At 52.4% G+C, this 21,081-nt stretch overlaps 2 protein-coding genes across 2 annotated transcripts; one reads left to right on the top strand and one right to left on the bottom strand.

The window, feature by feature from the left end:
- Positions 1 to 1,442: 1,442 nt before the first annotated feature.
- PEX6 (peroxisomal biogenesis factor 6) lies at positions 1,443 to 12,366 on the top strand. Its single transcript, XM_010979489.3, has 17 exons — positions 1,443 to 2,406; positions 4,097 to 4,260; positions 4,729 to 4,812; positions 7,235 to 7,337; positions 7,421 to 7,554; positions 8,196 to 8,307; positions 8,702 to 8,910; positions 9,279 to 9,474; positions 9,644 to 9,720; positions 9,868 to 10,000; positions 10,082 to 10,287; positions 10,424 to 10,485; positions 10,720 to 10,828; positions 11,118 to 11,234; positions 11,358 to 11,435; positions 11,580 to 11,719; positions 11,914 to 12,366. The coding sequence occupies exons 1-17, from the start codon at positions 1,525 to 1,527 to the stop codon at positions 12,048 to 12,050; spliced, it is 2,943 nt and encodes a 980-aa protein (XP_010977791.1). The 5' UTR covers positions 1,443 to 1,524; the 3' UTR covers positions 12,051 to 12,366.
- A 123-nt stretch (positions 12,367 to 12,489) lies between these two features.
- GNMT (glycine N-methyltransferase) lies at positions 12,490 to 17,360 on the bottom strand. Its single transcript, XM_031434670.2, has 6 exons — positions 15,089 to 17,360; positions 14,000 to 14,127; positions 13,450 to 13,566; positions 13,165 to 13,307; positions 12,945 to 13,066; positions 12,490 to 12,862 (listed from the first exon to the last, which is right to left on the bottom strand). The coding sequence occupies exons 1-6, from the start codon at positions 15,334 to 15,336 to the stop codon at positions 12,691 to 12,693; spliced, it is 930 nt and encodes a 309-aa protein (XP_031290530.1). The 5' UTR covers positions 15,337 to 17,360; the 3' UTR covers positions 12,490 to 12,690.
- Between the last annotated feature and the right edge of the window lie 3,721 nt (positions 17,361 to 21,081).

The raw sequence follows: 21,081 nt of genomic DNA, 5'->3' as shown, positions 1-21,081 counted from the left end.
GCTACTGTGTAAAGCAGTCATATCCTCTTTGGACCCACCCCATCATCCTCCAGGTCCTTGTTCCCTCTGAGAGGCAGGGAACTGAGCCACAGAGTTTAGAACTACCAAACGGGAACTTCCATCCTTGTGAATTCAGGTATGTTCTTGCATGCTGTTTTAAAGATATGGAACTGGTTGGGGAGTGGGGTGGCGTATAGCTCAGTGGTATAGCACATGCTTAGTATACACAAGGTCCTGGGTTCAACCCCAGTACCTCCATTAAAAAAAAAGAAAGAGAAAAAGAAAAAATTTTAATAAATTAATTTTTTTTAAAGATGTGAAACTGGGCAATTTCAGGTTTAGGACTAAAGGTACCTCCAGAAACTATAATCAAACATTTAAAAAATATTTTCTTGTCTCTCTAGGGATAGAAATATCTTATAACATGAAAATATAATATTCACCTCTCAAATTTTCAGGAAATTTTCAGGAATACATAATGTATAAAGTAGAAGACTGCCTCAAGATGAAGGAAAGGAGAAATTTGGGCAATAGTTGGAAGAGAATGCAAGGTCCAGAAAGAGTAGACTGCCACCAATCAAACCATTGATTCTAAATGCAAGTATATTGTTAATAACTGGAAGTGTGACCAACCAGTGTCCAAGTAGAAGACAAGGATGTACTCTAAGTAACAGCACAGACGGGAAGAAAGCTGTTGGTTTTGTACTCATAACTGAAGCCTTGAACCCTTCTCTTCTGCCTGCTCTGCTGCCCACCCCTCTCTAGGATGGAAACAGGAATGGGTCTCCAGTCTGCAAGGATTGGTGGGGGGAGAGCAGCCAGTTTTGGAGAGATGAAAATGCAAAGCTGCTTTGTCTTCACTTCAAATTTGGTGGGAGTAGATTGAACAGGACAATAAACAGGACAAGAAACGCTGGAACGTGGGTTTTGTGTAGAATGTGTTGAAACAGGTGTGGCAGCACCAAGCATTTTAGGGCTACATGAATCACATATAGTTATTCAGCCAGCAACCACTACATATCCATAAGCATGTCTGAGACAGTTTTATAATCCTACCACTCCCTCGTGCAATCTTCCTCACAACCCCCAAACCTAAGTGCCTACAGTTCCACAGAGTGGACTCCTTCCTAAACACTCCACAGCTCCCAGCAGGGGGTCAGGTTTAGTTCAGGGGGCACTGACCATTCATTGATCATTCAATAAACTGTTAAGTACATGCTATGGGGCAGGCTAGTTGACAGGACGTTACTCCCCGAGCAGGCGCGGAAGGTAAATCTCTGTAAACACGTCTCAAAGGGCGCGTGTGTAACTGCAGCGATCGCCTTACTGCCATCGAGGTATCACGCTGATCAGTCCAAGGTGCAGCTCACCCTCCAGGATCATGCTTCGTGTACCGTACGCCCCGCCTACTTCCCTCGTTCCTCCCCCGGCGGAAGCGGAAGCGGTGTGTTTGTCGCCTGGACGGCTGACTCTAAGGCTTCGGAAACCGCGCTCCTTCACGGTGCTTGTTGGTCTACTGTCACCATGGCGCTGGCAGTCTTGCGGGTGCTGGACCCCTTCCCGACCGAGACACCCCCGTTGGCGGTGCTGCTGCCGCCCGGGGGCCCTTGGCCTGCGGCGGGGCTGGGCCTGGTGCTGGCTCTGCGACCTGCAGGGGAGAGCCCGGCAGGGCCGGCGCTGCTAGTGGCGGCCCTGGAGGCGCCGGCCGCGGGCACCGAAGAGCAGGGACCCGGGCCCCCGCAGCTGCTGGTTAGCCGCGCGCTGCTGCGGCTCCTGGCCCTGGGATCCGGAGCGTGGGTGCGGGCGCGGCCTGTGCGGCGGCCCCCAGCCCTGGGCTGGGCGCTGCTTGGCACCTCGTCGGGACCCGGACTCGGACAGCGAGTCGGACCGTTGCTGGTGAGGCGCGGAGAGGCCCTGCCAGTTCCCGGACCGCGGGTGCTGGAGACGCGGCCGGCGTTACAAGGGCTGCTGGGCCCAGGGACACGGCTAGCTGTGACAGAGCTCCGTGGGCGGGCCAAACTGGGTCCGGAGACTGAGGACTGCAGCCGGCCCCCTCCCCCGCCCGTAGTGTCCTCCTTCGCGGCTTGCGGCACAGTCCGACGACTCCGGGGAGTTCTGGGAGGGACTGGCGATTCACTGGGAGTGAGCCGGAGCTGCCTTCGTACCCTCGGCCTCTTCCAGGGCGAATGGGTGTGGGTGACCCGGGCCGGAGAGACATCGAACACTTCCCTGCCACACTTGGCCACAGTGCAGGTCCTAGAGCCTCGCTGGGACCTTTCTGAAAGGCTGGGACCCAGCTCCGGACAGCTGGGAGAGCCCCTCGCTGACGGACTGGCCCTCGTGCCTGCCACTCTGGCTTTTAATCTCGGCTGTGATCCCCTGGAAGTGGGAGAGCTCAGAATTCAGGTAGGATACAGGACTGAGGTCAGGAATGCTTCCTCCTCCTTATCCCCTCTTCTTTGAACTGAGTGGGAGGACCAGTGCCGTAGAATTTAGGTCCCTTTCTCCTTAGATCTTGGGCTTTCTCTTTAAGACCTCTTAACTTTATCCATTCTCTACAATTAAAATATGTTGGTGGTGCATGAGAAGGACTTTCACTATTCAGGTGAAAGGTGAGAGTCACAGTCAAATTACCACCAGATGTATAATCTGCTAAATCTAATCAGTTTGTTGAAACGCTGCAGTGTATCCAGCATTGTGCAGAGTAGCATGGAGGATGATACCTCAGTGCTTTCACTCATGCTTATCCTTGACTCAAGTTCCTTCCTATTCTTCTAGCCTCCTCTGTTAAAATCCTACCATCCTTTTCTTTAAGACCCATCTAAGGATGCCACCCCCTGCTCAAAGCCTTACGTAATCTCACCAACACAAATTTAACATTACTTCCTATAACATTTTGTGCCTTTCAGAGAGCATTTGTTTTATTCTGTCTTGTTAATTGTGTAATCCAACCCCCAGTTATATATTGTAAATTCCTTGAAGGGAAAGGCTCTTTATTATCTTTATTGCTTGGTGTTTAATTTTAATATTTTAGTAAATATATCCAAGAGAAGTTTTTGCTTTCTGCCTTTTAGGAACTTACTTCAAGAAGATAATTGAGGGGAAGGGGGAAGGGTATAGCTCAGTGGTAGAACGCATCCTTAGCGTGCACGAGGTCCTGGACTCAATTCCCAGTACCACCGTTAAAAAAGTAAAATAAATAAATAAACCTAATTACCTACCTCCCCCTCAAAAAGATATTTTAAAAAAATGTTTAATAAAAAGTATTTTAAAAAAAGATTTGGAGGAACAAATATAGTCTAATGTTTAATTAAGCACCTAGATATATGGTTTAGGCCTGCAGTGTCCAATATGGAAGCCACTAGCCACTTAGTGGCTCTTTAAATCAGTTGAAACTAAAGTTAAAAGTTCAGTTCTTTGGTTACATGGTCACATGTCAAGTGCTCAATAGCCACTTGTAAATATAGAACATTTCTATTAGTGTAGAAAGTTCTATTAGGTAATGCTGGCACAGCCAGTTAGTGCTGTGGATGTCAAGAAGAGATACAAAATATGCATGAATGGGAGCCATGTGTGTTTCCTTCTGACTGGAGGAAAAATGCTGGAGAACTCAGGCTGGAACTCATTCAGCTGACCCAACCTTTTCAGCTTCAATGAGATCACACCCTTTAACTACAGCCTGAATTCAAAGGGTCCCCACTAATGTCCAGTTAATATTCCCAATGGCTGCCTGGTAATGGTTACCACGTTCTCCTCACCCAGTAGCTGCCTGGTGTCACTTAAAGGATTTGTGGCAATTACATGTCTTTACCATTTCACTGGCTCTGGGCTAACATGAAGGTTTCACAGAACAGTTATCTTTACTGGTGAACTTTTTGGAGCTAGAGTCAGAAAAGTCACAGTCAAAAATCTCTTCCTGGTGCTCATTAGGATAGGTTTCTGTTTTCTAAACAGGTATTCAGCTCTGCTGCCTTGGGTATCAAGCCTTGTGGTTATGGGAAGGATAAAGGATGAAAGTAGAAACATTGATTGCTGAGAGATTGGGCAGAGCCTGACTCCTTGGGAGAAGGTTGTAAGTAGTGGATTTCTCTAATAGAGGTACGTGGAGGGCTCCAGCACCTCTGAAGACAAAGGAAGCTGCTCCGTGCTGCCTGGGCCTCCGTTTGCCAAGGAGTTACACATCGAAATTGTGTCCTCTCCTCACTACAGCACTCACGGAAATTACGACCACGTTCTTTACCGGCACTTTCAGACACCCAGGTTAGCTGCTTACCCCTTTCAGGAGGATAGCATCTTGTTGCTCCTCTCTTATCCCATGCCTTGGATTCAGGTACCACAGAGCCTCTGATTTTAAAAAGCCATATTTTAAGGCAACATTGTGGCTAGAAGCCTCTTGGTGTGCCAGGCAGACAGCAGAAGAGAAGTCTGGACCATGAGGTGAATCCGGACATTCTAAACTGAGAAACCACTCTGATTTGAAAAGGCCCCCAGAGAGCTGGGATCCTACTTGGCCCCTCTCTGGTCTTGGGTCCCCTTTCTAGACTCTCTGCCATCTCCCCCAGCTCATTCTAGGTCGGACTTGTTCTCTGGACAACTGCTTGAGATCTCTGGGTGGGCAGGAGGCTCCTAAGAAATAGCCTGCATCTTGGGGGTGGGCATGCGGGGATGTGTCAGGCCTGTGCTCTTGACTCCCATTGTGAGCTGACCAGGGCCACTGCTGTGTTACAGGGCAGTCCAGGAAGGGGATGTTCTGTGCGTGCCAACAGTTGGGCAAGTGGAGATCCTGGAAGGAAGCCCAGAGAAACTGCCCAGGTACGCAGCTGCCTCCTGTCCTGCAGCTGGGATTCTTGACCTGGGTGCGGGAGTCCTACGACCCACTCCCCTCAAGTTGAATGGAATAATTTTGTGCATAGGAATATGTTGTGGTTGTCATGTACATTTTCCTAGAGAGACGGTACATTCTTCAGGTTCTCAGATAGACATGTGACTGAAAGAAGATTAAGAACCCCTGCGTGCTGACTTTGGGAGGTGTTTATCCCTAAATTGATCGGTGGTCCTAGGTAAAGTAAAGCATTAAGAATAGTTGAATGGCCTAGACCAAGGAGGGATTCCTTGCTTTCCATTCTCAGCCAGTGCTGTTTGGGTCAGGATTTGGGCCACACCTCCCATACACTCAGCATGAGGAGACCCAGGCCTTGATTTCTGCCCTAATGGAGGAAGTGTGCACATGCTGCTTTTCAACCCTTTCTCCCAAGGCAGGGGAGGGAGGGATTGCTGCTGTCCTTGAGAGCCCTTCTCTCTTTCCTTATCTTCAACCAAGAACAAGAAATAGAGCATAACTGAGACAAGGACCCAAAACAAGGAGTCCAACCTTTCTCCTCCTGTTGACTCTGACCACAGAGGTTCGGTGTAAAATGGTGAGGCAAAGAATTCAGATGCTACTTTGGCCTTTTGTGAAGGGAGAGAATGTGTACCCCCAAACCCCAGGACTGATTTCCTGTGGTGATTTACTAGGAGAAGGCAGCTGGTAGGCAACACTAACCTGACTTTCAGGGAACTCTCAGTGAGGTGGTGGGGCCAGCCTGCAGGAACTTGGGCATAAGAGTCCTGTTGTGCCCAAGGACTCTGGCCGAGCCAGCCTGGGTCCTCTGCCGAGAGAGAAGCCTTGTCTGGAGCTCCTGATTTGTAATTGGTCAACATTCAGGGCTTGGTTCTGGCCAGTGCTCAATCTCCCCAGTCGCAAGGCTGTGGTACCCATCTGGCTCTCAGGAACACAGCCCAGTGTTCCCCAGCAGTGTCCAGATAATGTTCCAGAGGTCCGGCCCGTGTACTCACTGAGGTGGTCCATCCACTCTGCAGGAAAGGGAGAGGGGTGTCTCTCTGTCCCCTCCCCCTCCCAGGGCTGGTCCTCCTTGGATTCTACTGCTCTCCCTGGGCACTCTGACTCAATGTTCAGCCTGACTGAGAGTCTAGGTTAGGGACCCACCCGTCATTTATTTACAGTGAATAACAACAGGACAGTTTTCTTTATGTTCTAATTTTTACCGCAATCACTGTCTACCGTCATAGTTTCACGAGTTTCCTAATACTAACCTGGTAGGCTTCCCCTCTACCTGGAGGAATTTACACCCTGACTGGACCTTAATTAGGCCCAGGCTCTGTTATTGCCTTGCTGCCTAAGGATTAAAGAGGGAGTAGTTCATCATATTTTCATTCGGAAAACTGGACTAGTAGCTGATATCTGCTACCCAGCCTCTGCCTCCTTAGTAGGTTGAGTAACACTAACTCCCTCTGACACAAGCCAGTGACTGCATAGCCCCGGTGATGGCTGGGAGCTTTTGAAAAATACACGTGCCTGTGTCCCACCCCAGATGTATTAGAGCAGAATCAGAGTGAGGCTGGGGCCTGTGCAGTCTTCTTATTTTTTTCAAAAGAAGGAAATTTTAATTTTTTAATTGAGATATTCATGCACCCAAAAATTCATGCTTTTAAAGTGTACAATTTAGTGGTTTTTAGTATATTCACAAGGTTGTACAGTCAGTGCCACTAATTCCAGAACATTTTCATCACGCCCAAAAGAAATCTCCATCCAGTGGCAGTCACTCCCTGTTCCCTCCTTCCCGCAGCCACTGGCAACCACTAACCTACTGAATGGAATCATCCAATATGTGAGAGATGTTGGTTTTTTAAAGTTTCACAGATAATTCTAATGTGCGGCCAAAACAGAGAATCATGAATCATTAAATGTCATTATTATCTGCTTGCGATGAGGTCTTGTGGATTATTGAATAAGAGCTAAGGGACCTCTTTCCTCTGAGGTTTTGGGCAGCCTTGGCGGGTATGTTTTTTGCGGGAGAGACTGTAATCTGAAGCCAGTGAAAGTGGTCAGATGGTCACTGCTTGGTGCGGCAGTGGTTTCTCCCATTGGAGCAGGTGGGTAGGCCATTTACTTGGAGAAACCCACCCTCAAATGATGTTGTCATGAGGGATACAGAGGACCCACATAGCTCCCGCTCTCAAAATGCATGTGATCCAATCAGGGAGATAAGAAAGACTGCCTGTTTTTCTTCTGCCCCCTCCTTCTTCCCCACCTCCACCATGTCTGGGGGCATTTATTTGCACTTCTCTTGAGTTTGTCCCTGCAGTGGAGCGCTGATTGAGACCTCCACCTTGTCCGTGGAGAGTGGTGTGTGTGGGTTCTGGACCCAGGGTTCATTGGGCCTCTTGCTTGCAGGTGGCGGGAGATGTTTTTTAAAGTGAAGAAAACAGTTGGGGAAGCTCCGGACGGGCCAATCAGCGCCTACTTGGCTACCACCACCCATACCTCTTTGTACTTGGTGAGGCCCCAGTGGTGGGAGTAGACCTGGAAAAGGATCAGAAAGGACTTCCAGAGACTAAAGCTTCCTCCCACCTTCCACAGGTAGGTTCTACCCTGAGCCTCGTTCCAAGACTCCCTTCAGGGGAGTCCACTCCCTGGAGCAGCTTGTCTCCTCCAGGCCTGGAGGCCTTGGTGACCGAGCTCTGTGCTGTCCTGAAGCCTCGCCTCCAGCCAGGGTGAGTGACCACAGGCTCAGGGTGTGAGAAAAGCCTGCTCAGAACATCCCTGGAGGGGCACCAGGCCAGACAAGTACTCCTAATGCCCTGGCCAGAGTGGGATTGGATGGACCTATCTCAAACCATTAGGCCCAGGCCACTAGCCCATATCCTGTCTAGAAGCAAATTCCCAGGCCCCTTTCCTGGGACAACCTCCACCCTCCAAACTTAGCTATGGAGGAAGGATCTCTACCAGAGACATCTGTCTCGGAGAGTGCCCTTCCCCTTGGGGAGCCCACTAGCCATCCTGACCTTCACCACCCTGGCCCTAAGAGACACAGGTCCTCATACCACTGGTCTAAGTATAGCTACAGACCCCTCCCTAATTCCTCTCAATATAATCCAGACCAGAGAGAACCAGATAGAAAGAGGCTTTACTGATGACAAAAGGGAGTCTCAACTGCTGGATACGCTCTCTGCCCCTGCCCAAGTACCACAGGTGGTGTGGGAAATATGGCCTCACCATGTGGTGACAGCCCTGGGGGGAGGGGTGCCTCAAGGAAGGTGTCTGCTTTCTCAATTCGAGGTTCCCTGTGTTCCTGGGGAGTCTCACTCACGTTTGGGCAGAGTGGAGGAAACAGATGTCTGTTCTCTGGTTGCAGGGGTACCCTGCTGACAGGAACTAGCAGTGTCCTTCTCCAGGGTCCCCCGGGCAGCGGGAAGACCACTGCAGTCACTGCTGCCTGCAGCCGCCTTGGGCTCCACTTACTGAAGGTGAGGGTCCCCAGAGAGCAGACCCCAACTGTGTCTCCTCCCCAGCCGGCCCCTCCCTCTCCCTCTGCCCGCCCCTCCCAGCCCCTCCTCCCCGGGATACTAGCTGGGCCCCACCACCTTAGCCTAGTGGGCCAGTGGGTCAGGCATGGTCCCATGATGCTGAGCTGTACTGACAGATGCTCTCAAGAAGGAGGGGGTTTCAAGGTGTTGGCAAACAGTCCAGGGAATGAGATTAGGGCAAAAAAGAGTTAGGATTTGGCTAGTGTTACCTTCTTCCCGCATTCCTGCCCTCCCAAAAAGAGATGGCCTGCACCTTCTTCTGACTCCTCCCCCATTCTCCTGCCCCAGTCACCCTTGCCCCTTGCTCACAGGCCCATCGGGACCCCCTCCCCAGGTGCCCTGCTCCAGCCTCTGTGCAGATAGTAGTGGGGCTGTGGAGACAAAACTGCAGGCCACCTTCTCCTGGGCCCGGCGCTGCCGGCCTGTGGTTCTGTTGCTGACAGCTGTGGACCTGCTGGGCCGGGATCGGGATGGGCTAGGTGAGGATGCCCGTGTGGTGGCAACGCTGCGCCGCCTCCTCTTGGATGAAGACCCCCTCACCAGGTATCGGACAGCACTGGGCCTGTTAAGGGGTGTGGCGCAGCCTCCTACTTCTCTTCAGCCTTCGCCCTCTCTTCCCCATTCCTTGGTGGCTTCTCAGACATGTCGCCCAGGGTTGCTGCTCTCCAGACAGCCCTGAGATGAGGGTTCCCAGAGGGAGGAGGATGCGGCCCCTGGTATTTCTTGGGGGACACTAGGTCGGAGTAAAAGAACAGCCTCTACCTTCACTGAGCTCCCTGTGTGAGGGGGAGCCCCACCCAGGATGCTCTGGGGCTCTCATCTCCCTGTCCCATCCCAGCACCACCATCCTCCCTGCCCTCCTGTGCCGGCAGGCCCCCTTCTCGCCCTCAGTGCCCACTCCCTGTCTGCAGCTGCCCTCCCCTGATGGTTGTGGCCACCACCAGCCGGGCCCAGGACCTCCCTGCGGACGTGCACACAGCGTTTCCTCACGAGCTGAAGGTGCCCGTGCTGTCAGAGGGGCAGCGGCTCAGCATCCTGCAGGCCCTCACTGCCCACCTCCCCCTGGGCCAAGAGGTGAACCTGGCCCAGCTGGCCCGGCGGTGTGCAGTGAGTACCGAGGCGGGGTGCAGGCCTCCCTGCACTCCTTGTTGGGGGAACTTGTCCTGCTGCCCTGCAAGTCAGGGTAGAAAACCCCGAGGCATTGGCATTGGGCCTCTGTTCCAGCTGGGTTCCTGCTGGCTGTGCCCTGCTCATGCGTTCTCTCCCGTGGTTCCAGGGCTTTGTGGTGGGGGATCTCTATGCCCTTTTGACCCACAGCAGCCGGGCAGCCTGCACCAGGATCAAGAACTCAGGGTAAGGAAATGGGGCACAGGAGGGGTGAGGCAGCCAGAGGTGGTGCAGGTGGCAGGGCTGGTGAGGAAGGGAGGAGGGCAAGGACCCTGATGGGGAGGAGGCCTTACATCAGGCCCTCCAGAGGCCTCCCTGGGTTTTTCTTGGCAGTTCTGGAGGTGGCTTGAGTGAGGAGGATGAGGGGGAGCTGTGTGCTGCTGGCTGTCCTCTCCTGGCTGAGGACTTTGGGCAGGCGCTGGAGCAGCTGCAGTCAGCTCACTCCCAGGCCGTTGGAGCCCCCAAGGTAGACACTCCAGGTCCTTGGAGGCGGGGCCACAGGTCCCTCCACCAGTGTGTCCCCAACCGTGCCCTTTCCATCTGCTAGATCCCCTCAGTGTCCTGGCATGACGTGGGCGGGCTGCAGGAGGTGAAGAAGGAGATTCTGGAGACCATTCAGCTCCCTCTGGAGCACCCTGAGCTGCTGAGCCTGGGCCTGAGGCGCTCAGGCCTTCTGCTCCACGGGCCCCCTGGCACCGGCAAGACCCTGCTGGCCAAGGCAGTAGCCACCGAGTGCAGCCTTACCTTCCTCAGGTGGCAAGGGGGCCCTAAAGGGAGGGCGGGTGGACTGGGGGCCGCAGCAGGCCAGGGAGCAGGAGGGGTTGGCCTGGAGGTCAGTTGTGTGTTTCTGCATCTGCCGAGTCTCACCCTCTCCCATCCTCTCCCTTAGCGTGAAGGGGCCCGAGCTCATCAACATGTATGTGGGCCAAAGTGAGGAGAATGTACGGGAAGGTGAGTGAGCTGTGAGGGGAAGGGCTGAAAGCCAACCCCAGTGGCCCCTGTGCCGCCCCCATCCTCAGGCTGCTCATGGTCACTGCTAGTCTTCCTCTCCACAAGTCAGGATCCTGCCCAGCAGGGCCTAGTACCTGAAGTGCTAGTGATGAATTGTCAAACCTGGGTTTCCCTCCTCATCTCCTGACTTCACATCCCACTGAGCCTCCCCATCTTGGGGCTCATCTCTCTCAGTGTTTGCCAGGGCCAGGGCCGCGGCTCCATGCATTATCTTCTTTGATGAACTGGACTCCTTGGCCCCAAGCCGGGGGCGAAGTGGAGACTCTGGAGGTGTGATGGACAGGTAGGGGTCTGAGACAGGATGGAGTCTGGGGTGCAGGACAGAGGGATGTGAGACAGGTTGCACTAGTCTTTGGAGCCCAAAGAGTTTCTGCCCTTCCAGTTCTGAGACAGTATAATGGAAACTAAAAGGGGCCGTGGAGTTGGGTGTGGAATGCTGAGGAGAATGGGGGCCTGAATGGAAGGGTACACGGGGTATGACTGAGCAGGGGGCCCTGTGGAGAAGGCCTGCAAGGAGGGAAACACAGGCAGGAGGGAGGCTGAGGATGCGTCAAGCACTTCCTCCTTTGCAGGGTGGTGTCTCAGCTCCTGGCTGAGCTGGATGGGCTTCACAGCACTCAGGATGTGTTTGTGATCGGAGCCACCAACAGACCAGACCTCCTGGACCCTGCCCTTCTGCGGCCCGGCAGGTGCACACCCCTTACCTCTCATCTCCACCAGGACCATTTGGGCCTGTCCCTTGACCCCCATCCTGTGCCTCTCCACCCTCATGCTGGGCTCCCTGGCACTTATGCCCACGTATCTCCCTACAGATTTGACAAGCTGGTGTTCGTGGGGGTGAGCGAGGACCGCGCCTCTCAGCTCCGTGTTCTGAGTGCTATCACGCGCAAGTATGCCCTTTTGGGGGGGATTCCTGAAGGGCTGGAGCCTCAGGATGGTTAGGGGATGAGTGTGGAATAAGCTGGTCAGGGATGCTGGTTGATGGGGGAGGGGATGCCAGGTAAAACTCTGTCTTTCCTGTTTCCCCACAACAGATTCAGGCTAGAGCCCTCTGTGAGCCTGGTGGACGTGCTGGACCACTGCCCTCCCCAGCTGACAGGCGCAGACCTCTACTCCCTGTGCTCCGATGCCATGACAGCTGCCCTCAAACGCAGGGTTCGGGACCTGGAGGAAGGTGAGCCACTTGCCAGCCCCAGAGGTTAGCCAAAAACCTAGTGGGCACCAGGCCCAGTTCTGGATTTCAGTGGAGGGACTGTGGACCATTAGGGACTCTGGGCAAGAAGGTGCCTACCCAGGCGCTCCCCTGCTCGGGCGCAGACCACAGCCTCTGTGCCCCAGCTGGGTCTCACCTACTCTCGTCACCCCTAGGCCTGGAGCCCGGGAGCTCCGCACTGCTGCTCACCATGGAGGACCTGCTGCAGGCCGCGGCCCGGCTGCAGCCCTCAGTCAGCGAGCAGGAGCTGCTCCGCTACAAGCGCATCCAGCGCAAGTTTGCCGCCTGCTAGGAGCCTCCTTGGCCTGGGACCCTGCCCACGGTTGCAAAAGGTACCTGGGTAGCTCCAGAGACCTGAGAGAGCAAAGGCTGTTTCTCAGGCTGCTGCCATCAACCCACCTGACGGCTGCCTGCCCCTGGGAGATCCCCTGGGTGCCAAGTGGCATCAGGAGCCCCAGGAGAGCTCAGGGGCATCCCCTCCTGCCCTCCAGGCCAGTTCCAAGATTAAGGCTCTCTGCTCAGGAGAAGAGGTGGGGCCTGGAGCTCTGGGGATGGGGCCCTGAGAGAGCCCCTTCTGTGGCTGAAAATAAAGTGTATGCTGCCCCCTGCTGGTGGTGTGGTCTGAAAGGTTGGAGTAGGGAGGAGCAAGGCTGTGGAGGAGTAAACCCAGGGGCGGGCAGGTGGGTACCACAGAAGCCTGATCCTTACGACATAAACACAACACATAAAGTCTGAAAAAGGCACAGACTATATTGTTCCCCCTTCCATCTGTCTGAACCCAAATCCCTGCTCCCCAGCTGCAGACTGCCCTTACCCTCACCCACCCCAGGATTTGCACTGGGGGCTGGGTTTAGTGTAGGGTTACTGGTCCCCTCCTCTCCAGACAGAGCCTGGCAGCTCCTGGGCAGTGGTCTGGGGAGCTGAGGCCTTGCTCAGTCTGTCCTCTTGAGCACGTGGATGAAATAGCAGGGAATGTAGGCCTGGCCTGGCTTGTAAGGCTTGAAGTCGCCCAGGATGCTGTGCTGACACTTGCCCCCGAAGGCTGTTTGAAGCAACTCCGTGAAGGATGCCAGACAGTGAGGGTAGTAGGAGAGCCGGAACTTACTGCAACAGAGCCCCCGACCAACCATGAGGACTGGTGGGCTCAGCACCCTTCCCCCCAACCCCTGCTTCACCGAGTGGGTACCTCAAGCCAGGAGAACTGTCCTGGCCAGTCCCTGGCACCTGCACCGTGTAGTCCAGGGTCACCATGTGGGCCTTGTTGTTCACTGTCAGCACTGATGTCCTGATGTCCTTGGTCAGGTCACTCTGCAGGTGGTGGTAGCAGGCTGCGTTAGCTTCTGCAGCTACCGTGGGGCCAGGATCACACCTCCCACTCTGGTCCCTCCCTCCCTCAGGGGCCCCACCTTATAATAGATGTTCTTTCCTGGGGGCGCGCAGCCTGTGCTGAGGATGTGATCATAGTTGCGGTGATCGATGACCAGCACGCCCCCTGATCGCACCATGCTTGCGATGTTCTTCAGTGCCAGCCGGTGCTCGCTCTGGTCCCCTGAACTCCAGGCAGGGGCAGAGAGGCTACGTCTGCCCAGAGCCCCCAGCACCAGTCTCCCTCCCATCTTTCTCATCCCCAGGGGTCTGGAAAGGATATAGTTTAAAGCAGGGTCTGTGCCCAGGGCCACACCCTCTCTCACCTTTGCAGTCTGGCAAGTGGGCAAAACTGTTTCCAAGGCAAATGACAGCATCAAAGCCACCCCCTGGTGGCTGAGGCACATCTTTGTCCAGAGTCAACCAGTTGGCTTCTTCAATGACTAGGAGCCGGGAAGGTGAAGAGGGATCAGGTACCAGCAGTACCCTCCACCACCAAGTGCAGTCCTGTCTCAATTTCCCCTTCAAGACACACACATCCAGTCTGGGGGAGTGGATCATTATGAACAAGATGGGTGAAGAGGAACAGGGGTCCAAGGAGGAGGAAGCCATGGTTACCATGGGAAGGAGGGTTCTGTGCTTATGGGTTTTTACTCGGGGAGAGGGGGACAAGACACTACACATAATTAAAACTAGCTCCTCATACTAGATACCTCATTCTGGTGCCTAAGCCTCCCATTTCAGGGAAATGACAGTAATTTTACTGTCTTCCTTGAGAAGAACAAAACACCCCACCACAGGAGCTAAGGGATCCCAGGGCAGAGAGAACTGTGTCCTTGGGGGCTGGGCTGAGGGGGCCTGACTGGACACATTTACCCCACTTGTCGAAGGAGGGCTCGTGCCGCCGGTTCCAGCGCTCTTTAAGCGCATACTTCAGCATCTTGTCACTGGCATCCACGCTTGTCACATTGAAGCCCTCTTCCACCAGCATGATGGAGTCCACCCTGGGCAGCACCCGGAAGGAGAGGCAGGGAGAGGCAGGGAGAGGCCGAGAGGGACAGTCAGAAGGGCCTGGGAAGGCAAGGAGGAGGCCCTGTGCTGGACACTTCCATCTCCTCAGCTCTTCAGAGTCCATTTCTCTGCTTCCTGTTCCCAGGCTCTCTCCACTGACCTCAAATGACCTGGTAAATCTATCACTGAGTGGCAACTTTTATATTTTAGCATCTATTCCAAGCCAAGCATACTAGAAATGTGCATTAATCCTCATGGCAATACGTGGAGGTAGATGGTGTTATCCCCATTTGGGGAAGGGGACAAACTGAGGCTCCTGGAAATTCACTTGAGCACAGGAGGGCATGTAGCACGGTGGTTTAGAGCACAGGTCAGACCCTAACCAGCCTGGGTCTGCACCTCCTCTCCACCTTTACCTCTCCGAGGCCAAAGTTTTACAACTGTAAACGGGTATCACTACTTACCTCAATTGGGTTTTGTGAGGATTTTAAAAACTGATGTAATCAAGAGCACCCAGCACAGGGCTTTGGCGGGGCAAACGTTGAACAAGTGTTAACTGTTAATGCTGCCCAAGGCCATCACGCGAGGAATGAGAGGAGCGAAAATCTGACCTCAAAGCCTGGTCCTTGCGCCGCCCCCCAGGCGAATCCGCTGTGCCCACACCCTTGCTCCCTCCCTGGGTCTCCTCGCGCTCTTCCTGCCGTCAGCCTCGCCCTGCCGTTCTGCCTGGGCACTTTTTTCAGGCCCTGGCGTCGCGCCCCGGCCCGGCTCCGGGTCGGCAGAGGAGGCTGCCCCGACGTGCCTGCGTGGTCCCGCGATCCGGCAGCCTGGGCCGAGCCGGTCTTGTCTCCCCACCATCCACCGCCAGCCCCCGGTTTCCCCGGCCCTCGCTAACCCCCGGCCTGCCCCGGCCGCCTGCTACCCCGGGTCCCGCTGTCCCCTGCCCCGACTCACCCGGTGCCGCAGGCCACGTCGAGCACCCGCTGACAGCCGTGCTGGCGCAGCAGCCCGAGCAGCCAGGCCTTGTACTCGGCAGTGCGGCTGCGAGTGTCCCCGATGTAGAGCTGCCACACGCGTGCTGCCTCTCCGTCCGCATACTGGTCCGGGAGCCCTTCAGCCGCCACCCCCAGGGAGCGGGTCCGGTACACGCTGTCCACCATCCTGCGACGAGCCTTGTTCCGCCGCCGCCGCCCGCTCGGCATTTATAACACGGCCCCTGGCGGAGCGCCGGCGGCCCCACCTGCCCAATGGCAGGTGAGCGCGGGGGCACGCCCCTGCTGGGCTCTGGGCCCAGGGCCGCGGGGAGGGCGCTGCTTGGCAATCCTGGACGAGTCCTTCTCGCCTTCCTTAAGATCCGACCTCTGGACGATCCTATGGCGGGAAAGGACCCTCCCAGGCCCCTATCTACTTAACCCATGCGCAGGAGGACCCGGGAGGGGCCAGGAGAAGAAGGAGCTGTGAGATGGCCCGCTCCATCCCCTGTCCCAAGCTGGAAAGAAACTTCACAGTCCACAGAGATGAGCGCCCAGGGCTGAAACGTCCACAGTGGAAAAAAGTCCAGCTGAAGGAGAGCCTAGCCAGCCAGGGAAGGGAAGAATGAGGAGTGTCTGGGGAAAATGCTGGCCTGGTTTTCCAAGTCCAGGAGCAGTTCCCAAGGGATCATCCCTCTCCCCGGGGGTCAAGTGCTCTTCTGTCGTGGAGGTGATGCTTCAGGTTTTCTGTGAGCCATCTGAGATGGAGTCTGGTTCCAACTCCTCTCCAACCAAGCGCCCTTCTAAAGACCCACTGCTTTCCACGGAGGTGGCCACAGCGTAGGAAGTCCAGGGTTGGGGTGGGAGTGCTTGGTGCTCTTGCTATTATATTGCTCATTGTTGCTTTATAAATTGGTCATTTCATTTGGTTAGTATACATCTACCCTTCCTCCTCAAAGCATAAGGTCTCTTCCTGGGACAAGACCCTGGACTGAAGTGGATTCAGGAAGATGCTGCCACCCAGGGAAGCCCCAGACAGCAAGAACAGCCTTCCTCACCTGTCTTTGTTCTTCTGGCTTCAGAAAGGGCCAGTTATGGAGTCTGGAACAAAGAAACCTCCCCTCCCCTCATCCTTTTACGACCTATAGAATCCTGGAGCTGGAGGAATCCCAAAGATATATAATCATTCTCACCTTTCTATTTTTGGCACAGAGACAGTCTTGAATGGGCCATGTCCAAGTAATGGAGTCTCGTGCTCACACTGACCCCACAGACAGGTCTTTGGCAACAGGCTTAGAAAGACACTATACTGGGGAGTTTATAATATGATTTTTTAAAATAATATGAATGCTGATGGCAAATTTGGATTTTTAAAAACTCATATAAGTTGTGAATAGCTTCTAAATGCACTTTCCATTTCAAAGACAAGATTTTTGTTCTGAAGTTAATAATTATTTGATTTCTTTCTCATCCAGAAGCATTTTTTAAAAGTTGAGATCACAGTACACATGCAATTTCAGACAACTTTTTCTTTCTTTTTCCACTTTTAACTCTCAAAACCATGTTTTCTTCTCTTGGTCATAAATTACTTGGCGTAAACCATTTTTTGGCTACACTGAGTGGATGTGCTGCGACTTGTTTAATCATTCCCCAAGCTCTGAACATTTAAAATGCTCCCACGATTTTTCAAGAGAGTGAACATGTGGATGATTATGATGAAATCATTCTCCAAATGGAATTTTTCTGTTAATTGATGCTGTCACCCAAAACAAATGTTTGTTTCAACTCTTCTCTATATGAAGATATTATTCATTGATATTTCAATGGGTAGAAAATTGTATCTAATTGTTGTAATCTTCTTTAATTACTACCAAAATGTACCAAGTAATTGCAGTCCTTCATCTCTAAATTGTCCACATTCTTTGTCCACTGAAATATATCAAAACTGCCTTTTGTTTTACTTGATTAGTCCCTGTGAATTTTAGATAACCCAAATCTGAGGTCCTGGGCCATGGAAGGGAAGGTCACAGAATACATATCAATTTATACTTTCACTTAGCTGAAAACAAGGATTGGTGGTATTTTTAATATGCAATGCTTATTATTTGTAATTGGCCGAAAAGACTAAATTCTGCATCCCCAAATGTATATTTGCAAAAAAGATTCTAGGTTGGAAATACGGCTGCAACCTGACAAACTCCAAGGCTATTCCTGTTTGAGGACACATTAAAATCTTAAAATTGTGAATTATGTATATGTATAGTGACTACAAACGGCAGACATCCTGGCTGTTTTTGTTTTAATTCAGAACAGGTAGAAATTCATTGTTCAGAGGAGGTATGCCCATTTCCAAACTCTAGTCTAAGCCCTTAGGAAAAACTCTTCTCTGCTGTTGAACACTGGGACGCTGTGGGTGGGGTGGGAAGCCGCCCACCAGCATGGACTCTGCTAGCAGATTTATCACAATGGATCCTTTTTTGGCCTCTCAATATACCATGAAAGACTTAATCTGCTTTAATAAAGTCCCATCAAGTGAGTGTAAAAGTGGTTCCTAAATTGGTGGTTGTAACACAAATTAGTGGTGGCGACATTACCATTAAGCTTAGTGTATCTATGAGAAGTCCACCAATGTGTGGAAAAGAGGTTCTCTTTGACCATTTCATACTTTGTTGATTTTTTTTTTTTTCTTGCGGCAGGGTCGGTAATTAGGTTTCTTTCTTTTTATGGAGGTGCTGGGAATGGAAGCCAGGACCACTCATTGAAACAGGTGATTTAGCAGATGGCTTCACATCTTGATGAGATGAAGAATAAAATAGCAAGACCACTTTGGTGAGTATAATTCCTAACAAAATAACATCTGGCTTTTTGAGTGTCTTGTTTTTTTTGGATTGAGAACCTTTTCTATTTTAGAGAAGTGATGAGGATAGATGTCGCCACCCTGGAGCTGGTGATGGGGTCAGCCCACTTCTCCCTGTCAATGTGCAACACCTCCCTGTAGAGAATCACAATCATCTTGGTGAGAGTTTAAGTTCTGTTGGCCAGTACAACCTTAATAAGTGGACGGTACACTTTTAAAGAAAGAATGAAGAAAACTGGATTCCTCTTAAAGAAATTGTGAAGAGAAGCCAGCCCTAGAGGGCAGTGTCAGGGTCAGCTGCTTTTAAACTATCCACAACTGTAAAGTGAAAAGGGAGAAAGACTTGAAGGTTAACTCGCTCCCAACTGCACGTCCAACATGGAACTCTGAAGACATAAATAGATTAGCGTGCCTTCTAGAAGAGAGCCACGTGGAGGAAAGATGGTCTGAGCCAACTGGCTGTGGCTGCAGGGTTCTACAGCATTGGGGTTATGCCCCAGGGCACTGAAGCCATTCCACTGGGACTCGCAACCTGGTTGGGCCACTTCCTAAATGTGTGACCTTGGGTAAGTTATTTAACCTTTCTGTGCTCTGTTCATTCAACAGATAGTTATTAAGTGGCAACTCTGAGTGCTGGGGATACTGCAGTGAACAAAACAGACAAAAATCCCCGTTCTTTTTGTAGAGCGTGTGTGTAGGGAGTGGGGGATTCTGGGTGATGGTAACAATGTATCATGTGTGTGCTGGTGACTTCGGTGTTCAGATTGTAAAAATTAACTGAGCTGTACACCTATGTGGACTTTCCTGTATTTTACTTTGAATCCATGGCCTTGTGAAGGTCATTAAATATTAAGTGAGTAAACTATGTAAAACCATGTAGAGCTGTGCTTGCCACATAGTAACACACACTCAAAAAAGTGACTACTATTATTATTATTAAACTCCTTATAGCGCAAACTAGGGCATCAGGGGATGTTCAAGAGGGATTCAGCTGTCTCTGCTGCTAGGATTAGTACAGAGTCCTTCCATAAACCAGTTAGGTGTGGACCATGCATCTGTCACGAAAACATGTGCTTTTCTTTCAAGATCAAAAAATGAGAGGAATTTTGTTCGTACTTGTGACCTAAAGTGATTTAAGGCAGCTGTGAACATGTGGACAGGTTGTGCACTGCACAAATTCTCCATATTTAAGGGGCTTCAATGCAAATTGCAAAACTCATGAGCTTGTATATTTGTTATCATTTTCTGGCAGGAATTCTGGCAGTCAGGTGTCTTACTCTAACAAAACTTTTATTAAAGTAACTTTCTGACAGATGGGAGTCAAAGGTGTGAAGAGCACCACTTTCTAACTTGCAAAAAGATGCTGCACATTAATACCGCCCAGGAACTTGGAAATAAAGGGAGGAGCCAGACTCCTAGGGGCTATCTCTTAAAACAAATACAGAGAGGTCCCAATGCAGCCACTTCTGAGACTACAGAGCCCCGGCACCTGAAACTTATCACTGAACTGGAACAAACTGACAAACTGACCTCGAGGTTTGCCCATCGACCTTTGTGGTTCTGGGTGATGCATGTCTCCAACAGGGAGAGAGATCCTCTCTGAGGTTCTGACAATTCGTGTCTCTGAGGACCAGATGTGGCTTCATTAGGCCTTGGCCCCTGTGAACACAAGACCCAAATTCTTCCTGGTGAAGTGGGTTCCACCTGGCCTCATCTTAAGACCCACACGGACTCCTAGATCTCCCACCCAGGAAGTCTGAGGGGGGCCCAGACATCAGCATGTTTAACAAGCATCCAAGTGACTCTCACGTCCAGGTGAGGGCAGGAAACCCTATTTTCATCAGGTTTCTAATAAGGAGATTGAAGTCAGGCTCACTCAAGCCCAGACAGTACCCTCACCTCATGGAGGGAAGGGATGTGGGAAAGTGGGAGGCAATATTCAAGTTCAAAGAAGCCTGTGTGTGGTGGCGAAGCCAGATCCTGCCTTCTTTCTTTTCCAGACTGGGCCAGGGAGAAGCTGCCTGCTGGGGTGGGTAGGTGGGGAGCTAGTGAGTGTGCAATATGTCTGGCCTTGTGGGGGGCGGGAGAGGGTGCTCATCACGCAGCCACAGGTCAAAGAGCAACACAGTCACAGAGCTGCCCGCCCTCTGGGCTGGTCCTTGGCCTGGGATTTGGCCCCTGGGCCAACACCCCAGGGAGGGGATAGGTCTTGCCTCATCCTACTCTAAGGACAGTGAAACTCTGGGGACAGAAGTAAGCCAGGCACTGAAGTGCTGTGGGTTAGTGATAGGATAAGGGAGTCAGACTGGCCATCAAACCCTAGACAGCCCTGGGTTCCAATGCCTGACCCCAGTTGTCTCCTGTGTTCAGAACAAAGTCCAGGACTGGAATCTCTGCCCATGGCCCCTTCAACAGCGGGTGGTATCAGCACTGGAGATGGGGAGGTGGGGGCCAGACCAAAAAGGATCATCCTCCAAGGGCCTGTTCTAAGCCTCATAGGCCAGAGGAGAAGCAGCTTCCCAGTTTGCCCCACTCTCTATGGCCTCGGTGTCCCCACCTCGGGGAGGGAAAGAGGGACTGAGCCCAGGTTGAAGGGACCCCAGAGTCTCTTGTCTGGAAGCTGGAGTCTGGGACCCCTCAGCAGTGCTGGTCCTACCTGCTGGCCTCAGCGCGGGTGCTCCTGGGGACGTGGCGGCCCCTTCCGCCATTCTCACCTTCCAAGAAGCAACAGCTGCTTCCTATTTTCCTTTTAGAAGAGACTTGTTAGTGGGGGGGCTTTAAGGGTAAGAATCCAAACCAGTTCAATATGAACCACGTGGTCAGTGCCAGGTGTCAGTGGGGAAGGGGTCCTGCAGCTGCAGGATCCTGTGGATACAATGCACTGGCGCTCAAAGCCAGAGTCTGAGGGCAGGTCTACCACTACCAACAGGAGGGCTTCGGGTGTATCCCTTGACTTGAGCCTCAGTTTCTCCTTCTACAAAATGGGGCTAACAGCTACCACCCAAGTGCACTGTTAGGGTTAAAGCACTAGCATCATCACCATTGCTACTGACGCCACTGATCTCTGCCCTCAGGACAAACTGGGGAGGTGCCTGAGCTTCCCACCCCTTCTCCCCAGA

This window comes from Camelus dromedarius, chromosome 19 (genome assembly GCF_036321535.1).
Source record: "Camelus dromedarius isolate mCamDro1 chromosome 19, mCamDro1.pat, whole genome shotgun sequence".
NCBI classification, from domain to species: Eukaryota; Metazoa; Chordata; class Mammalia; order Artiodactyla; family Camelidae; genus Camelus; species Camelus dromedarius.
Note: the sequence above shows the minus strand (reverse complement) of the source record. Positions and strands in the feature narration are given on the sequence as shown.